This window comes from Scardinius erythrophthalmus (genome assembly GCF_964197995.2).
Source record: "Scardinius erythrophthalmus genome assembly, chromosome: 8".
Classification (NCBI taxonomy): Eukaryota; Metazoa; Chordata; class Actinopteri; order Cypriniformes; family Leuciscidae; genus Scardinius; species Scardinius erythrophthalmus.
In genome coordinates this window covers 6,123,278-6,148,100 of record NC_138228.1, presented here as the reverse complement: position 1 = coordinate 6,148,100, position 24,823 = coordinate 6,123,278, and the positions used below count along the sequence as shown (strand labels likewise).

The following is a 24,823-nucleotide window of genomic DNA, read 5'->3' as shown; positions in this document are numbered from 1 at the left end:
GTCTATATCAGTCTATAAAAAATACTTAAAATGTATGGAATGAATATAGTATCAAAATGATTAACACGTGCAAGCACCATAATCCATTAACTTGATAAAGGCTGCAGATATGTTTTACTATCTACAACCAAATGCCTTTCTACTTGCGTGGGAAAAATTCTAAATTGAATGAATGTGAAGCAATTTGTACAATTAGAGACATTTTTTGTGAATACAAATGTTTTCTTTTGTATTAGTGTAATATACTTTCCTTTAGCGGTTTTTAAGCATTTCACCACAATCCACACACAAACAACTAATGTATAGGCCTGGTGCTAATTATGAATGTGTGCACAACTACCCATTTATTTGACAAATTCACAAATGTGCGTCACTACATTTAAACTACAATACAACTTTGTGCAAAATCCAGAAATGCATGAATGTGCAGCATTTTGTACAAATAAAGACATAGTGATAGTTGTTAATACAAAACCTCGATTTTGTATTTGTAGGTCAGAATATGTGCATGCAACAAGTAAGATGTGCATTTGTGGATCAGGTGACACGCATGCATTCATTGACTCGATCCTATTTGATAGGCTACATTTGGATTTTGATACTTTCATTTCGCCGGTTTAGCCTTGGCTTGCACTATCCACACACACGCTCACACACACACACACACACACACACACACACACACACACAGCTGTCTGAGAAAACCTGCTGCTACCACTAGATGACTAAAACAGACAACGGCACCGTAATCAAGCCAAGCGTTCTTTTCTCATAGCTATAATACGCTTAATGTGGCTTAAGAAAGTGATATTGATATTGAAGCACCAAATTTAGTACACAATATAGGCCTAACTTATTAATAAAACATACTTTGTAGAGGCAAACAGATTATGAACAACACCAATAACACCCACGCGCGCGCGTGGTTTAATGACTGTCATTGGAGTGTAGCCTACATACATTTGTCCACGGAAATGTCTTACGACGATTTTTTTATTTTCTTTTTTTTTTTATAGGCTATTTTCATTTTTTAGGATAATTTCTTAATCTATTGCAACAATAAAAACAATCCAGTGAACGAACGAGGTTTAAAAAAAAGTAATTTGCCATCACTGCTCGACTGTCACGCGCCGGTTCGCAATATCGCATCATTCTAATATTCAAACAGAAACAAATAACAAATACTTCTGCAGTCTGTTTTTTACCAGGCAGTTCCTCAGTCGCGATGATGAGTGAACATACTAGGTCAAGTGGTCAGGGAAAAACAAGCTGGTCAGAACTTAAAGATCTCGTAAAGGGAAGACGATCAGCGTGTGTTGAAGTGGACGAAGATGGAGAGAATAAGGAAGATGAAGGCGAAACCCACCGCTGGGTCTTGAACCCACGGAGTAACTTCAGGTAACTTACATTAAGTTAACTTAACACAGACTCACTAGCCTAGAAACTAACGCTCACCATATTTCATATTAAGCAATCTAAGGTAGGCTAATTCAGTTTCTATTTATTCAGCATCAGCATGTGGTAATTAGAAGTGTGATCGTTCTAACATCGTTGTAAATTTTATCTCTAGACGGTTATTAAGAGTAGCTAGGCTAACGTTAAACATGAATGACAGACGATAACTGATTAATGTTAACTTACACTGAACAAATATATTTTTGTGTGTGTGTGTGTGTGATAGTTGCTATCTTAATAAAATCAAACACAATTTAAATACATATTTCACATTCACATTTTTAATACACGCGATTAAATTTAAATAAATACAAGTAGCCTAATATAAAATGAAATGATAACATTAAAAATTTTACACTTGCAATTTAAATTAATTCATAACGTGTGCTACTAATGATACTACCATGTATGGTAACGTAGTAATGATACTACCACATACCATGATATGTACCATGTTTTTTGCATGGTAATTCAAGGTATAAAGTATTTGGCATTATCACCATTAATTTTCAATAAATTAATGGTGATAATGCCATGTCTTCTTATGTCTGTCAGTGTGCCCTCAATGCCATCACAGTGATCTAAAAATAAATGTTAAAATTTGCCTTTTTCTGTCTTTTAGGCACTACTATCTTGTGTATATGGTGGTCTTAACATTTGTGAACCTTATAACAATTCCTCTGGACTTCGCATTTTCTGATGATATGCATGATAGTGCCCACAAATACTGGGTGGCTTTCAATGTATTCTCAGACCTCCTGTTTTGTGTTGATATTGGCATTAATTTTCAAATGGGCATTTTCAGTGAAGACGGTCAGGTATGAACATGCCTTCATTGTCTTGTATGTCTATAGTGTAATATTAATATTATTATATTATGGCTTTACCTTTCTTAAAAATGGATACATTGCATTCCTGTTTCTGTCTAGGTCATCCTTGATCCGAAATTAATAAGAAAGGATTATTTGAGGTCTTGGTTTGTTCCTGATGTGGTGGCTGCATTTCCGGTCGACATTATCATTATTACTGTGGTAATTGTATTCATCAGTTAATATCACTCACACTAATCAAATTGTAGAGATACTTCTTACAGTACACCCAATTCACCACAGGAGCATTTTGATCACTCTGACACTACTTCACTGTTGGCTTCGAAGTTGATGCGGCTACTCATGTTTGTGAGGATTCTCAGCATGATCCGTTTACTCCGTGTGCCAAAGCTTCTGAGATTCTGGTTTGAATTGGAGAATGTAAGTTTCAGCACAACTCACCTTCATGTTTATGCAAGAAATTTTCAATGGCAATATGTTCACACTGTACAGCCAGAGGAGAACTTTCCACTGTCACCTTTGGCTTGCTCACTGGGGGAAAAATAATAAATGAAAGAAGGCACAATATGTTATGAAACTTTAAAAGGAACTTCCAAATGAGCACATATGGAATTTAAGATATTATTTATGTGCAGTAGCACTTTACATTGTTTCAAAGCTTGACTTGACAAATGCGTAAAATTAAAATCATTTAATCATTTATCATCATTTAATCATTTAATCATCATTTAAGGATCATTTAAAGGTCACCCAAAAAGAAAAACTTTGTCATAATTTACTCACCCTCATGTTGTTCCAAACCTGTATAAGTGTCTTTTTTTGTTGAACAGGAAAGAAGATATTTTAAAGAATGTTGGTAACCAGACAGTTGGCAGCACCTATTGACTTCCATAGTATTTTTTTCCTACTATTGAAGTCAATGGGTGCCATGAACTGTCTGGTTACCAACATTCTAAAATATAAAAATAATATAGCAACTCAAGAACCCCAAACAGCCTAAAATAAAATCATTTTTGTAGTATTTTCTCACATTTTTCCTCCTGTGTCATAACACGATAAACCAGCAAGCAACAGGTCATTTGTGGTTGGATTTTCTACACCCTTACTGTTCTACGGATACTTTATGTTTTATTATCTATCATTTTAGATGTCTGATGTACAGCTTGAAGAATTCAAGAAGTTATTCAGGGTTGTCTTAGCTTTCCTGATGATGGTCCTCATTTGGCACTGGAACACTTGCATACAGTACTTCATATCTGCAATAGAAGAGTTTCCCCAAGACTGCTGGGTTATAAAAGAGAAAATTGAGGTATGTCTCATTTTTTATTGTTTTTACAGGCATTTGTTTGACATGATGTGTTCAACATGTCTTCCTTTTTTTCTGTTACATTTTGCAGAATAACTCGATCGGGGAAAAATACTTCTTTGCTTCCTTCAGAGCTTTCTCTCAAATGGCCTGGAGATCAATTGACTTTCCAACACGTACGCCACACAGCATTCTTTCCACATTAATTATTTTTTGAAAAATTATAATCAATCTGATAATCAGTCTTCGGTGCAGAATCAGGATTTGGGATAATCTATGATGTGCTGTTACTTTTAAGTGATCAGACATATGATTTACATCTAACAAAAAAGGCAATGGCTTAGCCATTGTGGCATAAGGTTTTGCATGAGCAAAACACCACTGAAGAACTGTAAAAAAAAAAAAGTAGTTTACATTGAACTAAAGTGATTCCCTTTTTTCTTTCTTTTTTTTTTAGGTGTGGATGAACGGTGGATAGCTGTTGTAAGTATGGTGATTGGATATGTAATGTGTTGTGCATTTATTTCTTGGGTGATCACAGCATTTGGGAGCATGTCTGCAAATGCATACAAGGTAAAGATGAATTTTAAGAGTTAAAATTAAAGCTGTTTGTATTTTAAATTTTTTAAGTACAAATAAGTACAATATAAATACTCTGATGATATTATGCCATGATATATAAATATTTCAGATAAACCAGGTACAATCCTCCACAATGTTCCAAAAGCTGCCCAGAGTGTTGCGCCAACGTACCACTGCCCTGTACAAGTGGCACTGGGATAAGGAGAATATCCTCGACATCGTGTCTGAACAGCTCAGAAAGGTTTCTAAGTGATTCATAAATATAAACTTCAGATAACACACAATATGTTTTTCTGCTGTTCAAACAATCATTTGGCTCAAACTGTATTTTTTTTATAGATTTTTTTTTTTAATAGTGCTATGTTTTCTGTTTCAAAGGATATCATGGCAGAAATATGCTCCAACTTGTTGAACAAGGGCATGTTTTTGTCGCTTAACAAAGAGTTCACCGAAGCCATCTTGATGAAGTTGGACAAAGAGTTCTTCAGTGCTGGTGATATTATCATTCATCAGAATGCTCAACCGCACAATATGTTCTTCATTGACTGTGGACGGGTACTTGTGAAGAATGAGGCTTTCCAGGTGGAGCTGTGTGATGGAGATTACTTTGGAGGTGATGTATGAGAAACTTACTGTTGTGTGATTCAGTTGAGAAGTAGTCTCGTGTAGAGGTTCGGCATAAAGTCTGGTCCACATTGCAGTGCTAGTCAAGTCAAATTTAGCGCTTTTCAAATACACATTGTTTCAAAGCAGCTTTACAGAAAATCATGTTAATGTTTAAAATATCTGAATTTCTGCATGCCTCTGACATTTATCAGATAATATAGGCGATAATATAGTTTACATTTTGCAACAATACAAGCAATCAAGCAGTTGAGATCTGCTATATACAGCTGCCTGATTTTTATATCATATACATATATATATATATATATATATATATATATATATATATATATATATATATATATATATATATATATATGTGTGTGTGTGTGTGTGTATTTTCTATATATGTTAAAAAAATGCTATTTTTAAGAAATATTTAAAAACAAGAACATTTGGACATCAAAACATGCACACTTAGAGCGGGTGTTTAAACTTTTGCTTTAAATGCAATTTGTTTCATATCAAAAAGAACCTCTTGTTTTTCGCTCCGTTGTCAGTGTCCTCTTTTTCACTGCATGAGAAAACAGACGTGTGGTGTGAGAGCGTGAGAACAGCATCAATTACATGAGTTTCACACTCAAAAATGCTCAAAATTAGATTACAGAGCTTGCCAGATCACGAAAATGTTTTCCCAGTTTTGTGTGCAGTATTGATCAGATGTTCAGTCAGATCATCTTTGCTGTGAAACTCCAGTGTGTTTTTAACAACCAGCCTCATCCTCACCATTTTAAGTTTTGTGTTTCTGCAGAGATCAGCTTCCTGTTTGGTGGAAGGCAGTCGGCCACAGTTTCTGCGCTGACCACCTGCAGCCTTTTCACCCTGTCATTACGAGAGTTTCAGGAGATTGAGGAAGAGTTCCCACATGTTGTGAACGAACTGAGGGGAGCAGTTCAACAGCATAAAAATGATCTAGAAAGTAAGTCTTGCATTATGAGTTGCTTTGTACGGTCATCGGGAGGGGACATGTTTGGTTCACTTAGTTTTGTTTTGTTTTTAACTTGTGGGAACGTGATAAGTTGTGGCCACGAGATCATTTTGTCGAACTAACGCATCCTTATTTCGTGTAGTTGTGGGAAGTTCGGATCATTTTCACTCGGATCTTTGAATCTCGTTCATCAAAATTAACAAATCTTTTTTCGAGTCATTTCGTTCATTTCAGCAGAATGTATTTAAAATGTTACATGTTAGCCAAATTCCCCAAACACATCAAAGAAAAATAAGAAAAAAATTGCAATGCAAGGAAAAGGCCAAATTATGAGAAACAGAAATGATTAATTAATTGATGTTGGGACTGACAGGAAGAACGAAAGACTCGGACCCGAACCCGAAGACTCGAGAGATGAACTAATCATTTCTGTTTCCAGTACAGAATCTATTGGATGTTGCGCATGCGCAGTCAACACAAAATGAACAAATCACTCTCTGAAACAACTCGGTAGTCCGGAGTCATATTACACCGTGTCCTACTGTAACTACACGCAATCCCGCGATGCGCGATAAAAGGTATCTTTTCCATGTTAATCAGAGTTTTTGTTCTAACCAGCCGCGACGGCGACACGCGACGATTCTAGTTTAGAAACGGTTTCTATTTTTCTGCAAAGTCACACTGGAACAACAAACACAAAGTGTGGCAATGATAATCACAGGTACTGTTTATGTGCTTTATTTAATGTTAAAAGCGTGTAATGTGACTTTGAATACCATTTAGTGCTCCCAGCTTTGTACAGTAGCACCTCACTGCAGTACACGAGATCCAGGGGGCGGAGTTAGATCCAGATCTAAGGGGTGGAGATTGGTAGATTTAGGGGTGAGTTTAGGGATCAGGGGGTGGAGATTGGTAGATTTAGGGGTGAGTTTAGGGATCAGGGGGTGGAGATTGGTAGATTTAGGGGTGAGTTTAGGGATCAGGGGGTGGAGATTGGTAGATTTAGGGGTGAGTTTAGGGATCAGGGGGTGGAGATTGGTAGATTTAGGGGTGAGTTTAGGGATCAGGGGGTGGAGATTGGTAGATTTAGGGGTGGTTTTAGGGATCAGGGGGTGGAGATTGGTAGATTTAGGGGTGGGTTTAGGGATCAGGGGGTGAAGATTGGTAGATTTAGGGGTGGGTTTAGGGATCAGGGGTGGAGATTGGTAGATTTAGGGGTGGTTTTAGGGATCAGGGGGTGAAGATTGGTAGATTTAGGGGTGGTTTTAGGGATCAGGGGTGGAGATTGGTAGATTTAGGGGTGGGTTTAGGGATCAGGGGGTGGAGATTGGTAGATTTAGGGGTGAGTTTAGGGATCAGGGGGTGGAGATTGGTAGATTTAGGGGTGGTTTTAGGGATCAGGGGGTGGAGATTGGTAGATTTAGGGGTGGGTTTAGGGATCAGGGGGTGAAGATTGGTAGATTTAGGGGTGGGTTTAGGGATCAGGGGTGGAGATTGGTAGATTTAGGGGTGGTTTTAGGGATCAGGGGGTGGAGATTGGTAGATTTAGGGGTGAGTTTAGGGATCAGGGGGTGGAGATTGGTAGATTTAGGGGTGAGTTTAGGGATCAGGGGGTGGAGATTGGTAGATTTAGGGGTGAGTTTAGGGATCAGGGGGTGGAGATTGGTAGATTTAGGGGTGAGTTTAGGGATCAGGGGGTGGAGATTGGTAGATTTAGGGGTGGTTTTAGGGATCAGGGGGTGGAGATTGGTAGATTTAGGGGTGGGTTTAGGGATCAGGGGGTGAAGATTGGTAGATTTAGGGGTGGGTTTAGGGATCAGGGGTGGAGATTGGTAGATTTAGGGGTGGTTTTAGGGATCAGGGGGTGAAGATTGGTAGATTTAGGGGTGGTTTTAGGGATCAGGGGTGGAGATTGGTAGATTTAGGGGTGGGTTTAGGGATCAGGGGGTGGAGATGGGTAGGTTTAGGTATATGTAAGGTGGGATCTGGATCCAACTCCTCCCCCTAGAATTCGTGTTCTGCAGTGAGGACCGTCTCGCTTCGTAGCTGTAAAAGCAACAATGGATAATTCACCTCAGATCTTGAATTTAAACAAATGGAAACAAGAAAGTTCAAACTGTGAACAAGTATATTCTTTGTTACGGCCTAAGCCTTATGAGTGTTGTATTTGTATTTTGTGCGTATCTGTTTCTGTGCTCTGATTAGTTTCTTACTCTTCTTTCTCTTGTTAGGCTCCGCCTCTGCGCACCTGTGTCCCGTTGCTCTAAAGGCTCCTGATGAGAAAACAAGCGAAGTGTGAAACCGAATGAGGCACGCAGCGGTGAAACCCGGCTGTAATTAGCCGTATAATAAATGTTTAAACTGCACTTTGCCTCATGTCCTTTTATGTTGCTTAACCCTTTTCCAATGAGCATTTTAAAAACAGGGGTTCGTAACATCTTTGACAAAGATTTTAGTTACTCAGTAGCATATGTATTTTTTAATAATGTTTAAATTATGTAATATTTGTGAATTTGATTATGTAGCCATCTTACCCATTTCCTTGCGAGTGCCGTCAAGATTACTCTCTGGTGCTGTGAACCTAATTCTATTCTCAGGATATTTTTATACCCTAGTACAATTTATAATCGTTTAAATATTGATTGCAAAGGATGGAAATAGAGTAGACCCAAACAATCTGTAAAATAGTTTAAATGTGCCTTATCCATCACATTCCGTGGCTGTTATTGGTTCATCATTACCATATTTTGTATAAATATTTTGTATGTCTCTATTTGTACAAAATGCTGCACATTCATGAATTTCTGGATTTTGCACACACAAGTTGTATTGTATTAGTTTAAATGTAGTGACGCACATTTGTGAATTTGTCAAATAAATGGGTAGTTGTGCACACATTAATAATTAGCACCAGGCCTATTCATTTGTAGTTGTTTGTGTGTGGATTGTGAAATGCTTAAAAACCGCGAAAAGAAAGTCTGAAAATCCAAATGAATCAAATGAGATTGACTCAGAAAAGACCTCAATGAATGCACACTTCAAAAGAGAAACACTAATTCACAAAAATGTCTCTATTTGTACAAATTGCTTCACATTCATTCAATTTTGAATTTTGCACACGCAAGTTGAAAGGCATTTGGTTGTAGATAGTAAAACATATCTGCAACATTTATCAAGTTCATGGATTATCGTGCTTGCACGTGTTAATCATTTTGATACTATTTTCATCCCACAATATGGCGGCGGCATTGTTGAGATACTGAAGCAGTGTAGACATTTGGTTGGGGAGACGAAGGGTTTCTGAGATAATAAAGGTAATATAATATAACATAAATACTTAGAACATTACAGCAGGTGGCATCGATGCACTATTAGTTTGCAACCCGCCGCTAGACATCGAAAAGAAGCGTGTTGCGTTGTCTAGCCTCCAGATGGCGCTGTTTCTCCGTGATCTTTACTGTCCGATCTCCAGCAGGAACTGACGTTTGTGTCTACGACTACATGAGCAAATTTTCCAGCTGGAGGAAAATGTCCAGCGTCAAAGATCCGAGAGTCTGAAGGTGGGAATCGGCATTTATTCACACAAATTCGTTCTATGTTTACCGTCAGCTCTGTTCTTCTGCCTACCGGAAGTATAGTATGTTCTGTTTGTCTGAGTATCTGTGTTGTTTGTTTTTGTTTTGCTTGTGTTTTCACTTTTGTTGGCGCCTAGAGTGCGCCGAAATTCCGAAATATGTGCACAAACAGTGCGTAAAGTTTCTGAAACTAACTTTCTTCGGGAGATATATTGTTTAAGTGTTTATACATAGTCTTTTTGTGATGTTTTACCATGTCGGGGTGTTCGTGGCAGGTTATTTACTAAGCTGACAGCAACATTTGATTAGAAATATTAATCTGTATTGGCAATCTAGAGACTGTTGTTGATTAGCTATTTTTTGTCGCATGCTTTGCATCCATTACAAACTTTTGTTTAGTTTCTGGAATATCTTTCAAACTGTATAGATCCTTTATTCTTTAAGATAAGATGGGGCTGCATTTCTATTTGGATCACTACTGTTTTGGATCACTTTAATTGATCAACATTTCATCTAATACGTAATAAAAAGCCCTTTTGAGTTCAGAACAGGTTAATGAAAGTTAGTGATGAAGCTCAGGTATCTGCTGCAAATTCACTTACAGTTTTTGCAACACTGGGTGAAGCCTATAACAATATAACATTGATTCTAATATAATAGCTAATATTCTTTCATCTGTATTTAAAGTTAAAATCTTGCTGGCCATTTATTTATGCAAGAAAATGTAATGCACTCCATTTGCATATTTGCTTAGACTGCCATTCCGGTGTTTTTTTCTCATTGCAAACAAACTGAAATAGCACAGTCGATATTGTGTAATAATTATAACATTGGAATGTTTCTAATAGGAATAATAGCTCTTTTGTACGCTGCTTTGAGTCAGTATTGTTGAGAGAACTGACTGGAGAAGCAGGTTTTATCTTGTTGTTTTTTTTGTGTGTGTTTTATTTGCCAGGCATAACTAAAATAGGTTTGTATAAATGTGTGGATTCAGCACGTATTTCCTCTTTAAAACTTCAACTGAAGTGGTTGCACATAATCGTGTTGTTCCTGCAGTGTTGCGTCATTGTAGTTATATGCATGAATCATGTGCCTTGGCCCTTGAGTATCCTAGCTGAATATGCATATGCAACTAATTTTTTCAGTTCTGCAATTGTTTTCTGTCACGTAAACCAACTATATTGTGTCTACTGTAAACAGGACAGATGTAATGACATGTTTCACACATAATGAGTGCTGTATTGTCATCCATCATTCAGTTACCCTTCTGGAGTTTCTCACTGTCTTGGGAACTATCTGTCTTCTCTTGACTTGTTTTTGCAAGTGCTTAGAAAAGCATCAGAAACCAAACGAGTCATGATTTGTGTTCAGTGCATTTCTGAGTCTTAAAAGTTAGCTGATGTTCATAAATGGATGCATTTAAAAGTCATATGCATTTTCTAGTTATTCATTTCTGTACTTTGAACAGCTGGTTTGAAGCTTGATGCATCATTTTATTGTTAAGTACAAAAACATATTTTGCTGTCTTCCATTATGATTTGACACCATCTTTAAAAGGCTTTGAATTTGGGGGGGTTTCAAATGCATAAATAAGTGATATTTGTCATTGTTTTTACAGTGCAGTCAGGCATGCACCCTGAGTAGTGAACCATTCCCACAAGCTTTCAGCTGTGACGATTTGATAAAACCGAGAGCGCAGGGTATGCCACCTGCCTTTTTTCTGACATGGAAAAAAAGGAGACGACACAGTAACTAGACACTCCATTGCCCGGTTTCACAGACAAGGCTTGCCTTCCAGACTAAAATGCATGTTTGAGCTAACTCAAAGCAGCTTGCACTGACTTTTCTTAAAATATGTCACTGCCATTGTTTTGTCTCAAGATGCACACCAGTTTTTTTCTAAGACACATTTTAAAAGCTACTTAAATGTCCTAATTGATCTAATCCTTGCTTAATCTAAGCCCTGTCTGTGAAACCGGGCCTCCATTTGATCTGTTATAGTAATCATAAATATGTTTTGAACCAGAAAACGTATCTTAAAGAACAACAAATTGCTTTTTGGGTTGTTAGTCAACACAATGTTGGTTTAATAGAAGGTTTAGCACTATAAAATGGTTATCTGTGTATATATATATATATATATATATATAAAATACTTTTTTGTAATTTTTTTTAGATTTAATAATATAGCATTCGAAATATGAACATCATCATTTTGCATAATTTAATGTCTTACTGATAAGACATGCTTGGTCTCGTTTGAGAACAATGCATAGTTCCTGTCCTCGATTGTGATCTGTTTGCAGTGGTTGTAAATCGCCTTATAAACGCATACCTCTAAACTCATTACATCAGTGGGCTGGTTCACACTAAACGCATTTTTGCGGTTAAAAACGCAAGCTTTGAGACATATTTTTAAAAAGTTATTTTAACTTAATCGCAGTGTTTTTAAAACACTTTGCTTGCTTTCATTTTCAGTAAATTATAAAAAAAAATTGTTTGCGACTGCACATCAGTTAAAGTCCCCCTGTGGTGAAAATCAAGTTTTTAACGTTGTTTATATGGTGTTTTTAATAGGCTTTAAGACTAACCATGTGCAAATTCATAAGTCAACACCATTGCTTAGTATTTTCGCTTTAAAACTGTTTTGATCTAAAGACAGTCTCAAAAATGTGGTTTGAATTCGCTGGTGTTTCTTACGTCACAAACTACCTTGTAACCAATCACGTCAACGTGCCGGTGGGCTTTAGCATATCATTAACTATGACTGCTCTGAAGCAGTGGAGTCTTAAGAGAAGCAAGGGTGTAGTTACATTCAAGCTATATGAAGAACATTTTTATCACAGGATAAAATGTTTAAATGTAACTTTGGAGATCATAGATGAGTTTTAAGCGATACAATTATTGACTATTTATGGGCAACCATAATCAACTAAACTCTGCGTTGCATGGTGCATAACACCCCTAAATGACACATTCCTCCTTGCCTTGGCTTGTTAGAGACAGATATCTGGGGTTTTTCAATCTGTTTCGTCGTCACTGTCATACTTATCATAAATCAGTCCTACCCTATTTTTGTTGGTTTTTGCACATAATCACCTAATTGGTTCTGTTTCAGTTGCAAGCTGGCATGTCCTGGGCCTGCAAGGCACAGGGAAATGTCTGGTATGTGCTTGTAAACGCCTGCCATTCAACCATTAAATCCGGAGTTTGATACGCCCTCACTGACCACTCACGTGAACTGTATTTTCCTGCTGACGTTTTGCGCATTTCGCAATCTAAAGATTTCTCATATCCGAAATTTAGATTTTGATTTGAACAGATTTTCTATCTTCCAGGCGCTTACATTTACATTTCTTTTTAGTAGCACTTTTGCTCCTAATTTAAATTTAGGAGAACAATCAAAATTTAGGAGCTCCTCCTGATCAAATTAACCTTCTTCTCATTTCAGGGTGATATCATCTCGACGACTCAAGTTTTTTAAGGTAATTTTTTCCTAACTTAATTAAATGTATGTCATCTTTTGTCAAATTCTTAAATTTCTATTTATAAACGGGTTAAAAATTTAATTAAAACAATAAATTCAATTAGAATAATAAGACACAGTAAGGCAGAATAAGTTACCAATCAAACGAAATCCGTATCAAAAAAAATTAATCTTTGCACTGAAGAGATTGACTGATTTTTGAAACGGAAACTTGCAGTCGGTGGCGGCATGTCACTGTCTTTGTCACTGAATCATTCAGTCAATCCATTCGTTCAAAATGGCTGATTCATTCAGGAACGAAGAGAGCGACTGTCATGAATGGGTGATTGACCCGACTTGTTCAAAAAGATCAAATGTCTGTGATTGGCTACATTGCTCAACGCTGCGAAACATATTGTAAATTGAAACCTTTGACGCTCTCCAAATACGCACTGAATAAATTAGCTAATATGCTTTTAGTAGTTTCGGCTGAGGGTGTACCCTCTTGCACCCCCGTAGACCCGGTCCTGATGGGATCTGGGGTAAATCATTTTCATTCATTTTCAGTCACAAAAGCGACTGAAATGGTGGCACCGTAGAGCCCTGTGGTCCTGTCATATGTAACAGCCTTGTGCATCTTTTTTCAAGCTTCAGTTGCTGCCGAGTCAATTCCCTTTTTCCTGGTGTAAGGTGTAGGGTTGCATTCATCCATGTTTTTGTGTTTTACTAGGGCTCACATAACAAACAATTGAACAAAAGGGATTCATTTGTTTGATTTGGGACAAAATGTCATGCTAGTGTTGGTGCATAATGGATTATGTCCATTACTGTGAATGATAGAACCTTGAATATAACCACACTATTGTGAACAGGATATTTGATTGTTAAAAATGGCCCAGAGCAACTCAGTATATTGACCACTACCTTTAAAAATAGCACTACAAATGCATCATAGTTTGCACTGAACATGCAATACATATTTTGAAAGCATTAATGTCCTGAGTGTCCAACACTGAAATGTAATATTCTCTCAATTTCCAATTTCCCGTAGGCACCTGTTGTAAAGTTCCCGTCAGAAACCAGTGGTCTCCCCATGTACTTAGCAAGGCAAAGCTGACACCATGGCCCACATATCAAGTGGCAATGGGTTTAAGTTTGACAGGCCAGCCTCTCCCGGTGTGGTCCGGCCCAAAGGGATTGTGGGAAAGGAGGAGGCTTTACGCATGGAGGTAGAGGCCTTGGATAAAATTAAGCGTGAGAAAGTGCACACACTCCCAGTCACAGCATCTTCTGTTAATCTCCTTCCCAAACCAACGGGTCAAACGTCCACTAGCCGACAAGAGAAAGACCTCATTGTGTTCTGTGAATCAGAAACTCAGAGGAAAGAACAAAAAGACAATTTTGAGGACATCGATTTGGATAAGCTGACCACGGAGGAGCTGGAAAAGCTGCTTCTGGATGACAGTTTTGGCACAACCAAAATGACAAGACCTTCCTCTTTGCTAGGTTGCAATCTCAGTGCGTCGTATCCTGGAGGACATGCGTTCAGCCCTTCTTCATTTCACTGGACACCCACTCCAACACATGCACAGACTCCCATTTTCCCCTCTGCTCCTTTCCTGAAGCCTCCATGCTCTTTCCAGAATGGCTTTAGTCCAGCTATGTCTCCCTTTATTAGTATGTCGGCCCATCCGACCCCCTTCCTCTCATTTACACCCGTACAGCCACCTGCTGCTCTGGCCTACTCACAGCCTGCCGTCTCCCCAGAGATGGCCAAGCTGTTCGACAAAATTGCCAGCACTTCGGAATACTTGAAGAACGGCAGGTCCTCCAGCATGGAAACGGATTTGGGCAGCGCCAAGTCCTTGGAGCCATTGCCTCAGCCCTCAGAACCTCCCAACATCAGCCAATTTGAGTGGCTGGACCTGGACCCGCTCAACAAGCACAAGGAGTTGGAGGTAGAGGAGACACTCTCTGTATCAAGAGGTCCTTTCAAAGAGAAGTCTGGGAATGCTAGAGACCCATGGGATGCTGTTCTTCAGGATGAACCTGAAGCCGTGAATAATGGCAGTCCCTCGGCAGAGGTGAATAGCAAGGTGACTTCGGCAACCCAACCAAGAAGAGCATCAACAGGGGCGGCTGTAACAAGAAGCCAGTCCCTCAGTCTACCTGCAACCTCAACGAATCACAGCCAAGGCAAACAGGTAAGAGAAACTCCCTTTCTGCCGACCCATAACATGTTGGCACATCCTCTTTTGCAGAGTTAGGAGAACCTGCACTGGGTTTGCAGGAGGAAGTAGAAATGATCCTAGCCAGGTGTCAAAACAGTTGTGTTTAGTGCACATATAGTGAACAACTATGATGTTTCTCAGTGTAATCAACACATATTTTCAAAATAGACTATGTAGCAATGGAAAATCAATAGAGTGAAATGTAAAAAACCTGTTTTGTGAGAACTGCCCCTATGGCGGTAACTGTTAAAGGAGATATATTTAAAAATGCAACTTTTTGAGTGTTTTACCAATCAAGCATGCCAATTAAAAATGAATAATTTCAAAACAAAGAAAAACATACTAATTGACAAGTTAGATGATTAGTTGATCGTGTTTCACCCCGAATCAACAACATAGTATTTTTGTAAGTCTCTAATGTTAGCATGGATGCTTGTATTTAAGAAAGCAGCAGAGCTCTGTGATGTGACAGGATGTAGCAGTTATAAATGTGTGCGTATGGTTTTCTAATTATTATACCGTGCAGTGTGGTGAACGTCTTGCAACATTTTAAGCTCGAGGCGATTTGCCTCTTTTGTTTTGGTCTTGTTCCTCATGGCTGGTTTCTTATTAACTCTAGGCAAGTTCAGCTGATGAAGTTTCACTTTACCACGTCTTATCTAACCCTTTTGCTTTATCGTTGGTCTTTCCTTAAAAATGTTGTCAGTGATTGCCAAAATAAAGAATGACTTCCTGAGAGGAATGCGCATTGAGTGAGACTTTGATTGCTTATGGGGAGGGTGTGTAAATGTGTGCCCCCCCCCTCCGCCCCCAGAAATCCCACTTCCCGTTTCTTTATGTTTGTTTCTGACCAGGACAATTGGCTGTTGTCACACATTTCCCACAGAACTTGAAGAATTCGACCCATAACGTCTACAACAGATCAGCTTTCACTTAAGGATAAAATAAAGTGGTTTGACGGTTCGGTCTCTGCACTTCCTCATTTCAAGTATTAGGAATGAATATCATTACATTTCTGAATCACACATCGGGTCTAGTTCATGCTCACTACGCACTAAGCAGTCCTAGTGTTCTGGAGTAAATAGGTTGTTGTCTTTGTATAGTGAGGACTGCTGCTGGTCTCATTAGCACAGACAAGCCCCAGCTAGCTGTCTTTGCCCCATGGGTTCTTCCCTGACATGCCTGCAGCTCCCCGTTGCCATGGTAGCCCTCTTTCAGAGTGTGCGAAAGAGCGGCGAAACTAATCTGAGCTTTGGCTTTGGTGTACAGTTACTCTGCTTCACCGCACACAACACCAGATACTCTTATCACAAGCCCTGGATATTTCAGCCCTTATCAGCACACACTTCCCTAAAGGCCTGTTTGTTGTTGTGTGTATTAACAGGCTTGGTTTAAGTGAAAATTCACTGTTGCTATTACTTCGTGCTTGTGGTTTGGGTTACAACAACACATTATCAGAAGTGGTTTCTCATTTTGAGGATTAAAGGGATACTTCACCGATGAGCATTAAGCTTTGTATCAGTAGAAACCCGGTAGTATTTTCGAATGACCGTGCTTACCTCCCTCATGTCCCCCTGAGACGAGAGATTTCTGTATTGTGTGTCTGGAAAAAAACGTCCTTTTGCGTCATCGGAGGCTTTTTTGTCCAGAGGCGAGAGACTACAGCCAGTAGGAGGAGCTCGTTCCGCATGTCCTCAACCCGCCCATAGGGGGATCTCACGATAAAACGCAGTCTTTTCAGTTTCGAGTCGACTAGTAGCCTAGTTGTGTCATTTCTCCCGATACTGCCCTCTGTAACCGGTAGGTGTGGCTTGGGCGTGGCCTCGTAGGGCAGCGAAGCAAGTGCATTCTGGGAGTTGTTGTCTTTCATCCACATGAGCCAAAAATACATTTTCTGGCTTTTCTCAGTCTAGAAGGCACCAGCTTTAAAAAATAATTTCACATTTCGATTACATAAATGACCCAATTTAAATACACACTAATCTTTCCAGCAGTGAAACATCCCTTAAACTATGGTTGGAAGTAGTAGAGTGAATTGCTTTTAGCATATTTTTATGCTACAGAAGAATTCATAATGGCAAACTCAGATTAATCTATCTAGATGCATTGTCTACGAGTGTAAACAAATTAAGTACTGGTGTTAAAGGTTTGTGTTATTGAGTTGTCACAAAGGCAAAATTTCACTGGTCCATATCAATGCAAGTGTAATGTCAAAATGAAAATTCCATTTAATCCACTCATTCTTTAAAGTTAAATATTAATATAAATATTAACTTTACATACAAATACAAAAGGAATGAGAATAAAAAAATAATCAAATATGTATATTATTAATATAATATAAGTATATAAGCTTTTAGGAGCATTCTAATTGGCTGATTTGGTGCTCATGAAACATTTCTTATTATTATCAATGTTATAATAAAACATTGCTTAATATATTTTGATACATTTTTTCAGGACTGTTTGTTGAATAGAAAGTTCAAAAGAACAGGAAATATTTTGCAACATACATTTCTTTAGTCACTTTTAATCAATTTAATGCATCTTTGTAGAATAAAAGTATTAATTAAAAAATAAATAAAAGTTACCCCAATCTTTTAAACAGTAGTGTAAATAAATAATACTGATAGTATACATTGATACTGGCATTTCTTGTATTGTGTATTGTTAGTGGACCTAATGCACAGATAGATCCAATACTTTTGACCAGTTATGTGTGCTAAATGAGCTTTCCTGTAGCTCAAACAGTAGGGTGTTGGCGCTAGCAACGCCAAGGTCATGGGTTCGATTCCCAGGGAAAGCAAGAACTGACAAAATGTAAAATGTGTACCTTGAATGCAATGTAAGTCGCTTTGGATAAAAGGGTCTGCCAAATGCATAAATGTAAATGTAAATGCATAGAAGAGCAGCCACACGTAGGTCAGACGTCACTCAGGCGTGTTGTTATTGCTGATATTGTTGATAGACTGGTGTCAGTTGGTACTTTGACATCCCCAATGTATCAGTTACTTAGCATCTTAGCCCACAATGTAACTTTTGTATTCGGCATTTGACTTTGTAAATGTGTTCTGAACATCCCATCCTCTCTGTCTCACTGTCAGCTTATCCAACATGCAAAAATTAAGTTTGTTTAACGTAACTGTGAATAATTTGCTCTTTGAACAAATCTCTTAGTCACTGCTGACCATCAAGCACTCTGACAGTCGAATCTTAAATGATCTGACGGAAGTACAGTCACATTTATTTACTGGAAGTATAATCAGGTCAGTCAGAGAGCGAAGGTCTAGTTAATGCGTATCACCATTCCTAGCAGCAATAATGGAGAGGAAGTTGCAGTTGCTGTGAATTGTATTACGCACAAACTTGATGATGGTGGAAGTTTACTTAAATCCAACCAAATACTAAGTTCATGCAAGCCAACTTCCCCTATCCTCTCATTCCTGAGTTTTTTTTAATTGTTTCTTGGCAGTCTCCTCATAAACGTTTAACCTGAGGAAGAGGTTAGTTTAGATTGGGAGAGATTGCATATAGGGCAGCCAGAACTGTAAAACTGTAGCTCTAAGCAAAAGCGGATGAATAATTTGTGAATGTGTGTCACATGGCATCTCATTTTTCTCTAAGGTTAGGCCTAGAGCTCTGGCCTAGTAAAAAGCTTCAGACACCATCATCTCATCCGAGGCTTGGATGTCTTATCTGCAATAAAACACATGACATGACCTGCTCTTTTTGTCCACATTGACAAGTCATGACGCTCTTGATTGTTTATTACTTTCATCTTACTTATGGTGAATGTGTAAGAGGCAGATATTCTCATTAGAAACCATGCTAAGAAAATGTCACAAAAATGCCTAATCTACCCAAGTACTCATGACACTGTTGAGATCGAATTTACATAGGCTGCATAATACATGTAATTAAACAGAAAACAAATCTTCCTATTTAATTTCCTAACATGTTAGCCATTTCTGAACTGAAAGTACCTTTTATTCCTAGTAGTATTTCCATGTTTATCTGCCTTTTCGACCTATTTCCTTCCCGAAGGAAGTCTTTTTTTAGCATTCCAGACATTCTTCACATTCTCTGTATCCTCTCACCAAACAGACAGACTGTCTTGTTCCACATTTGAACTGGGATGTTAATGTCATCAATCACTAGTATTTGATACTTCTGTACATAATACAGACTGTTTTCAAAACACATTTAACAAATGATTTCCTATGTGAAGGGCACCATCTGTGAAAGTGAATGTACAGGACAGTAGGCCGAATGTCTACGCATCAGTATAACCATGGCATCATGTCTGTCTTTTTACAGGTCAGTAAGGGAAATGCAAATGTACTCTCAAAGTACTCTGTCTTACAGCAAAAGGAAGCCCAGAATCTAGAAGTTGTAGCGTTCTGTGAAGACATTTCAAAGTGAGTTATGATTTTTTGTTTAAGGCATATTTTGTGTTGAATTACCTGTTGAAAGGGATAACCTCAGCAAAAAGCAGGTCCTGCTACTACAGCTGTGTTGTAAATCTGAAATCAGAAGGTCCCAGGATACCTGAATCGGCACTGTAATTATTGATTCTATAGAAGCAAGGCTAATATTGCTTTGAGGGATTAAGGCGAGACACTACAGGTGAATAGGGTAAAAACTTTAACTAGCAGATATCACCATGAAACTTTCCCAGTTGATTACCTACATTAAGATGAGAAAAAAATGTGTTACAAGTTTTCTGTAATTTAATGTTTAAATATGCAAATTAGGCAATATCCAATTAAATATGCGCTAATTTGTATATATTTTAAAAAACTAAATCTGAGTATTGGATAAAGCCAGATTAAAAAAAATTTTTTCATTGTGTTCACATATTAGATGGGGAAAAAATTACAGAGGGATTTATGGATATCTACTTTTGTTATCCTGTAAATCAGAATATACTGTCAATAGCCTTAAAAAAAATATTTTCGCCATGTTTTTTGGAATAAAATGTTATATAAATCAGGCTAGGAATAAAATATTTACAAATCCCTCTGTAAATGTCTTCATAATATAACTAGGTACAAGACTGGAAAGTTTGGTGTATATCGGTGCTACTGAAGTGTAGATTTCGGACTTGGAGTATAAGAGAAAGGTCATTTTGAGAAAACGGGCTTTAAAGATTTATCATCAGCCAATGAGATTGCGCATTCAGCCCTTTTACTTTCGCGATTGATTGCTGATAAAAAGGAAATGACCATATTTGGATCCGACAGCATTGTACAGTGAAGAGAGAGCTTTCCAGCAGTGCTTGTGATGACAGAGAGCAGACAGAGATCGCGGATCGGCGGGACGATTTACAACGACAACTTTTGTTGAATTAACGCGAAATCTACATACGAAAACAGACAAAGTGTAATAAAATAAAGACCTAAATGTGTATTTCAGACTTTTTTTCACCACAGTCTGAAAGAAGACATGTTATTGAAGACAAATATCCAAAAATCTCTTAATTGACCAGTAAAAAAAAAACAATGTTTTTGCCTGCCGTGTCTCGCCTTAATTGGGTAAATGCCTCAAAACTTCATTGTTTTTAAAAAGCTGTCCAACAAAGCTAAAATTAGACAAGTTAAAAGTGTACAGCTGTATGTCGCCCATGTGACAATGAAATCTAATGCCATGTTTCCTAACTATATACATCATACCCAACTCATACAAGATGATTAGCAAAGGACCTGAGACCGAGCCTTGAGGTACAACATATTTACCTGTGTTAGGTCTTCATTAACACAAAGTGTTGTCCTTCCTTTTTTGCAGACTGAGGTCAAAGTTCCCGCATAACGACCTGTCTTCCAATCCTGGCTATGTTCTCAGCCCTGTGATCACTCAGAGGGATGCAGGAGGAGACAATGGGGGCAGTGTAAAAGTATCCATTGAGATTTCTGATTCTCAACAGCCTGTAACTTTTACTTGTGATGGTAAGCGTTTCTTTGACTGGGAATTTAGTCACTAGAGGATAACTTGCTTTTATATGAAAATTGTTATGCTAACAGTTAAGGTAATAAAAGGGGTAGGCGACCCAAAAATTAAAATTCAAAATTAACAGAAGAAAGTAAGACATGGTTTGGAACATCATGAGGGTAAGTAAATGATGACATAAATTTCATTAATTTAAACTAATAATGTGAATCATGTACTCACTATTTGACAATAGTGAGCTGCTCTGAATGTCTGCTATGAAGGAAGCTGACAAATAAAGAAGTCATGATAAAGCGCCAGAGAGCATTTCTTGGCTGCTGCGACACATTCTCTTTTTACATAACTGTCATGGTGCGTCTGCTCAACAGATTGATACTTCAACCAGGGTTCCTGTGTTTTTCATTTTTCTGCTTGCATGTCATTAGCCAAGGTTTTACTGAGTAACCTGTCTGTGGTCCAAGCACAGAAAGTCTTTTTCATTGAGCTGTAGTGGCCTTGGCTCAGTTCCCTGTGAAGCGGCTGTGTTCTGAAGACTGCCGGGCCTCGTTTTTTGTGCAGTTTCTGGCCACCTCACTCCTGGCAAGAAATCAAGACTGGCCTTTTGTGTTGAAGAATTTTTCTGTGTTGTTACTGCCTAAGCCCCATAGCTCTTTTTGTCCTGGATAAATCCAGCATAGACTGTGGTATTAGAAAAGGAAAAGGAGACACAGTGTCTATCGGAACCTGAAGTTGCCTCACAGACAGCTAATGTTTGAGGAGTGGCTTGGTTATAACTGACTGGATGCTTATACTGTTCTAGCTAGCTTCTCAAGTTCACACTGTTCGTGCTTGTTTTTCCTATTAAACTCCTGACCCAGTTTGTTGTGTTAGATCAAGAGATTTCAGATTTTACTAAAAGCTGAGTTTGTAACAATAATCCTTCATTCTATGAACAGTGGGCCAAAAGTGGTTAACTTTCCTAATCCATACAGAGAAACACCATACAGCTAAATGATGGGCATACCATCTCTTTGCATGTCAAGGCTGGCTGTCTGAAACTTCAAAGAGGATAAAGAGGTTTTTGAGGTTTTCCTTGGTTTGTTTAAGTGGAGGAAAATGCTTAGCTGTGTGTAAGATTAGTAAAGTTAGCAATTCCAGACATTCTTGGCATAAAAACAAGGCAAATGAAACTGAGGAGGTGACCAGGGTTTGGATGTGTGGAATATGAAGGCTTTTCCAGGATAAACACAGATTTAGGCTACGTTCTGACTGTCAGTCCAAATCTGATTGAAATCTGATCAGATTTAGCTAGAGTGAACGGCATGAAATCACATGATATGCGATTTTTAAAAATCCGTTTCAAGCTACATTCATATTTGGTCTGAAATCCTATTGAAATCGCATTTCTGGATTATGTGACTCGTTTATGTGACTTTCTCACGCCGCGTAAAACGTAGAACGTCAGACGTTGTTAAAGGAAATGTGCTGAAAGTCGCTACAGAAACAATGCTGTGTTGTTGCAAAGTGCCGGACTAGCAGGAAATGACAATATAAAGGACACATGTTTTGAAACCGGCGGAGACAACAGTCCGGAATAAAGCGGCTTATACCAGCCTCCTACGTTTCTGTCGCTGCCACAGAAGACACAGTTGTCCAGCTACACATTTCCATGTTGTAAAATGTTTGCAAACCCATCCATGTTGTGTTTTTTGTTGTTGTTTTTGTTGTATTCCTACGCAATGCCATTGCCATAGAAACCAATGCAGATATTCCGGAAAACGAAAGAGCAGCATGAACACACAAATCGGATCCGAAAAGTTGTGATACACAGTGTGGACAGCAATATTTTAGATCAGATTCCAATCGGATACACAAATAATCAGATTGGGACTAACAGTCTGAACGTAGCCTAAGTGTCTCAGTTTTCTTCCCCCTTCTCCTCTTCAAACGAAGGTACCTTTTGACAAAGCTTTTCATTCGAAAAAATTCGTTTTATTTGCATATTCGGCAGTATTTGCTTCAGACTTGTACGTATATGGATTTATTCTGATGTTCTACTTTCTGCCTCTCATCTTTTTTCCATGGATTCCTTACGGCCTTAAAGATCCCACCATTTTAGACTAACCGCACTCTCCTGACATTCCAGCACCATGTGTGTTGCTGCAGTACCACGAAAAGAGGATGGCAGAGGCATCCCACAACCCCTGAAAGCAACCACAAATCCACCACCAATTAGGAATGACCATCAGACCCTTTGGCTTGAAAAACAGGGTAGACTCAGAGTCCAGGCCAGGCTGACTTACTGTAATCCAGCCCTAGGCTTGAGCTTGATGAGAGGATCATTCCAAGGAGGGGTGTGGGGCCTGTTATTGCTGCAGCCTGGGGTGACCACGAACAACATGTTGGGTGTCAGATTTTTGCTCTGATCGAGTGAAATTTCTCATGCCAAATCCATTTCGCACCAATCTCTTATCGTGGTTTTCCATCTAAATAAACCAGAAGAGGTTCACATTTAGTTCTTGGGTCTTGTTCCAAATGTTCAGCCCTTGCTGTCCACAGTCAACATGGTGCATGAACTGTTGGGTAATAGTCCGCTGTGAAGTCCACACCAGTGCAAGCTTGGCAAAAGATCATCATATTGGCCATTATAAATTTTGTGCAATACCTAGCAGACGACACCTGCGGGATGGTCCTCAATATATTTAAATGGACCAGTTTACCAAAAATGACAATTCTGACATTGTTTACTCAATACTCACCCTCATTTTATTCCAAGCCTGTATGATTTTCTTCTGTGCAACATGAAGATATTTTGAAGAATGTTTTGTCCATACTATGAAAGTTAGTGGAGTCCCAACCATTAGACACCACTAGACGTCTATTGCATGTGTGGCTTTCTCCTTCATGTTTACGGTTTCTTTCCCCAGTGAGTTCTCCAGTGGAACTGCTCATAATGCAGGCTTTGTGTTGGGTCCATGATGACCTGAACCAGGTGGACATAAGCAGTTACGTTCTCAAGGTCTGCGGACAGGAGGAGGTTCTACAGAAGTGAGTTCTCCCTTTATCAGTTCTCTTTCCTTTTTGCAGGCATTCTATCATATTGGATACACAAGTCTCTGCCAACATTCCTTGAGAACGGGGCTATTTTGCTTTTATTGTGCTAGAGAAATGTTTTCTTTTTACCCACACCATTGGAAGAGCAGACCCAACAGTGCTGTGGAGGGTTAGTCTGCCCTAATAAGGAACAGAGGGAACGGGCAAAAACAAATCCCTCCCAAGCTCTGGGAATAATTGCGTCTTTAATACACTAATCCTCTAGTTACTGTGGGTGTCTCATGTTATTTCTGTTATCATTGCAGAATTTTGAAAGCCTTCAGTTAGTTTCTTTCTTGTTATGTTATAGTTCCCCAGTGTCTGGTTTAATGTTGGCTGTCTTGACCTCATTTGACCCTGGCAAGGTAAAATGAGTGATTATTAAAAATTAAAATTGCCCCGTTCTAGTGTTCCAAAACAGTCAAGAAAACATTTTTAATATTTTGTTTCTTTTTCTTTTTCTTTTTTGTGTATATATAATATAATGTAATATATAGTATATACTACAATATATTTATTATACTATACTTTAATACCATACTATACTAAAATACTATATAATGTTATACAGCATAATATATGTTGATTTCTTATTATCAATGGGGAAAACAGTTATCAATGCTGCTTAATATTTTTGTGTAAAACATATTTTTAAATATATATATATATATTATACTTATGTAAAGTTGAGATTACTCTTTGATTCATTTGGTCTTTGATACTTTTGGCTCTGGTCCATGTCTAAAGCATCTTTAACAATATCTTC

The 24,823-nt window shown here is 38.3% G+C and overlaps 1 protein-coding gene across 2 annotated transcripts in view; it reads left to right on the top strand.

Moving 5' to 3' along the window:
* Positions 1–9,247: 9,247 nt before the first annotated feature.
* pik3c2a (phosphatidylinositol-4-phosphate 3-kinase, catalytic subunit type 2 alpha) overlaps positions 9,248–24,823 on the top strand; it is a 36,796-nt gene continuing 21,220 nt past the window's right edge. Inside the window, exons 1-6 of one of the 2 annotated variants that reach the window (XM_081372900.1) lie at positions 9,257–9,327; positions 12,794–12,827; positions 13,860–15,012; positions 19,357–19,457; positions 20,824–20,984; positions 23,892–24,012. In XM_081372900.1, coding sequence (XP_081229026.1) covers positions 13,930–15,012; positions 19,357–19,457; positions 20,824–20,984; positions 23,892–24,012 — 1,466 coding nt within the window. In that variant the 5' untranslated portion in view covers positions 9,257–9,327; positions 12,794–12,827; positions 13,860–13,929. Of the gene's footprint in view, positions 9,328–12,793; positions 12,828–13,859; positions 15,013–19,356; positions 19,458–20,823; positions 20,985–23,891; positions 24,013–24,823 lie in introns of both variants that reach the window. The other variant, XM_081372901.1, reaches the window with a different exon arrangement.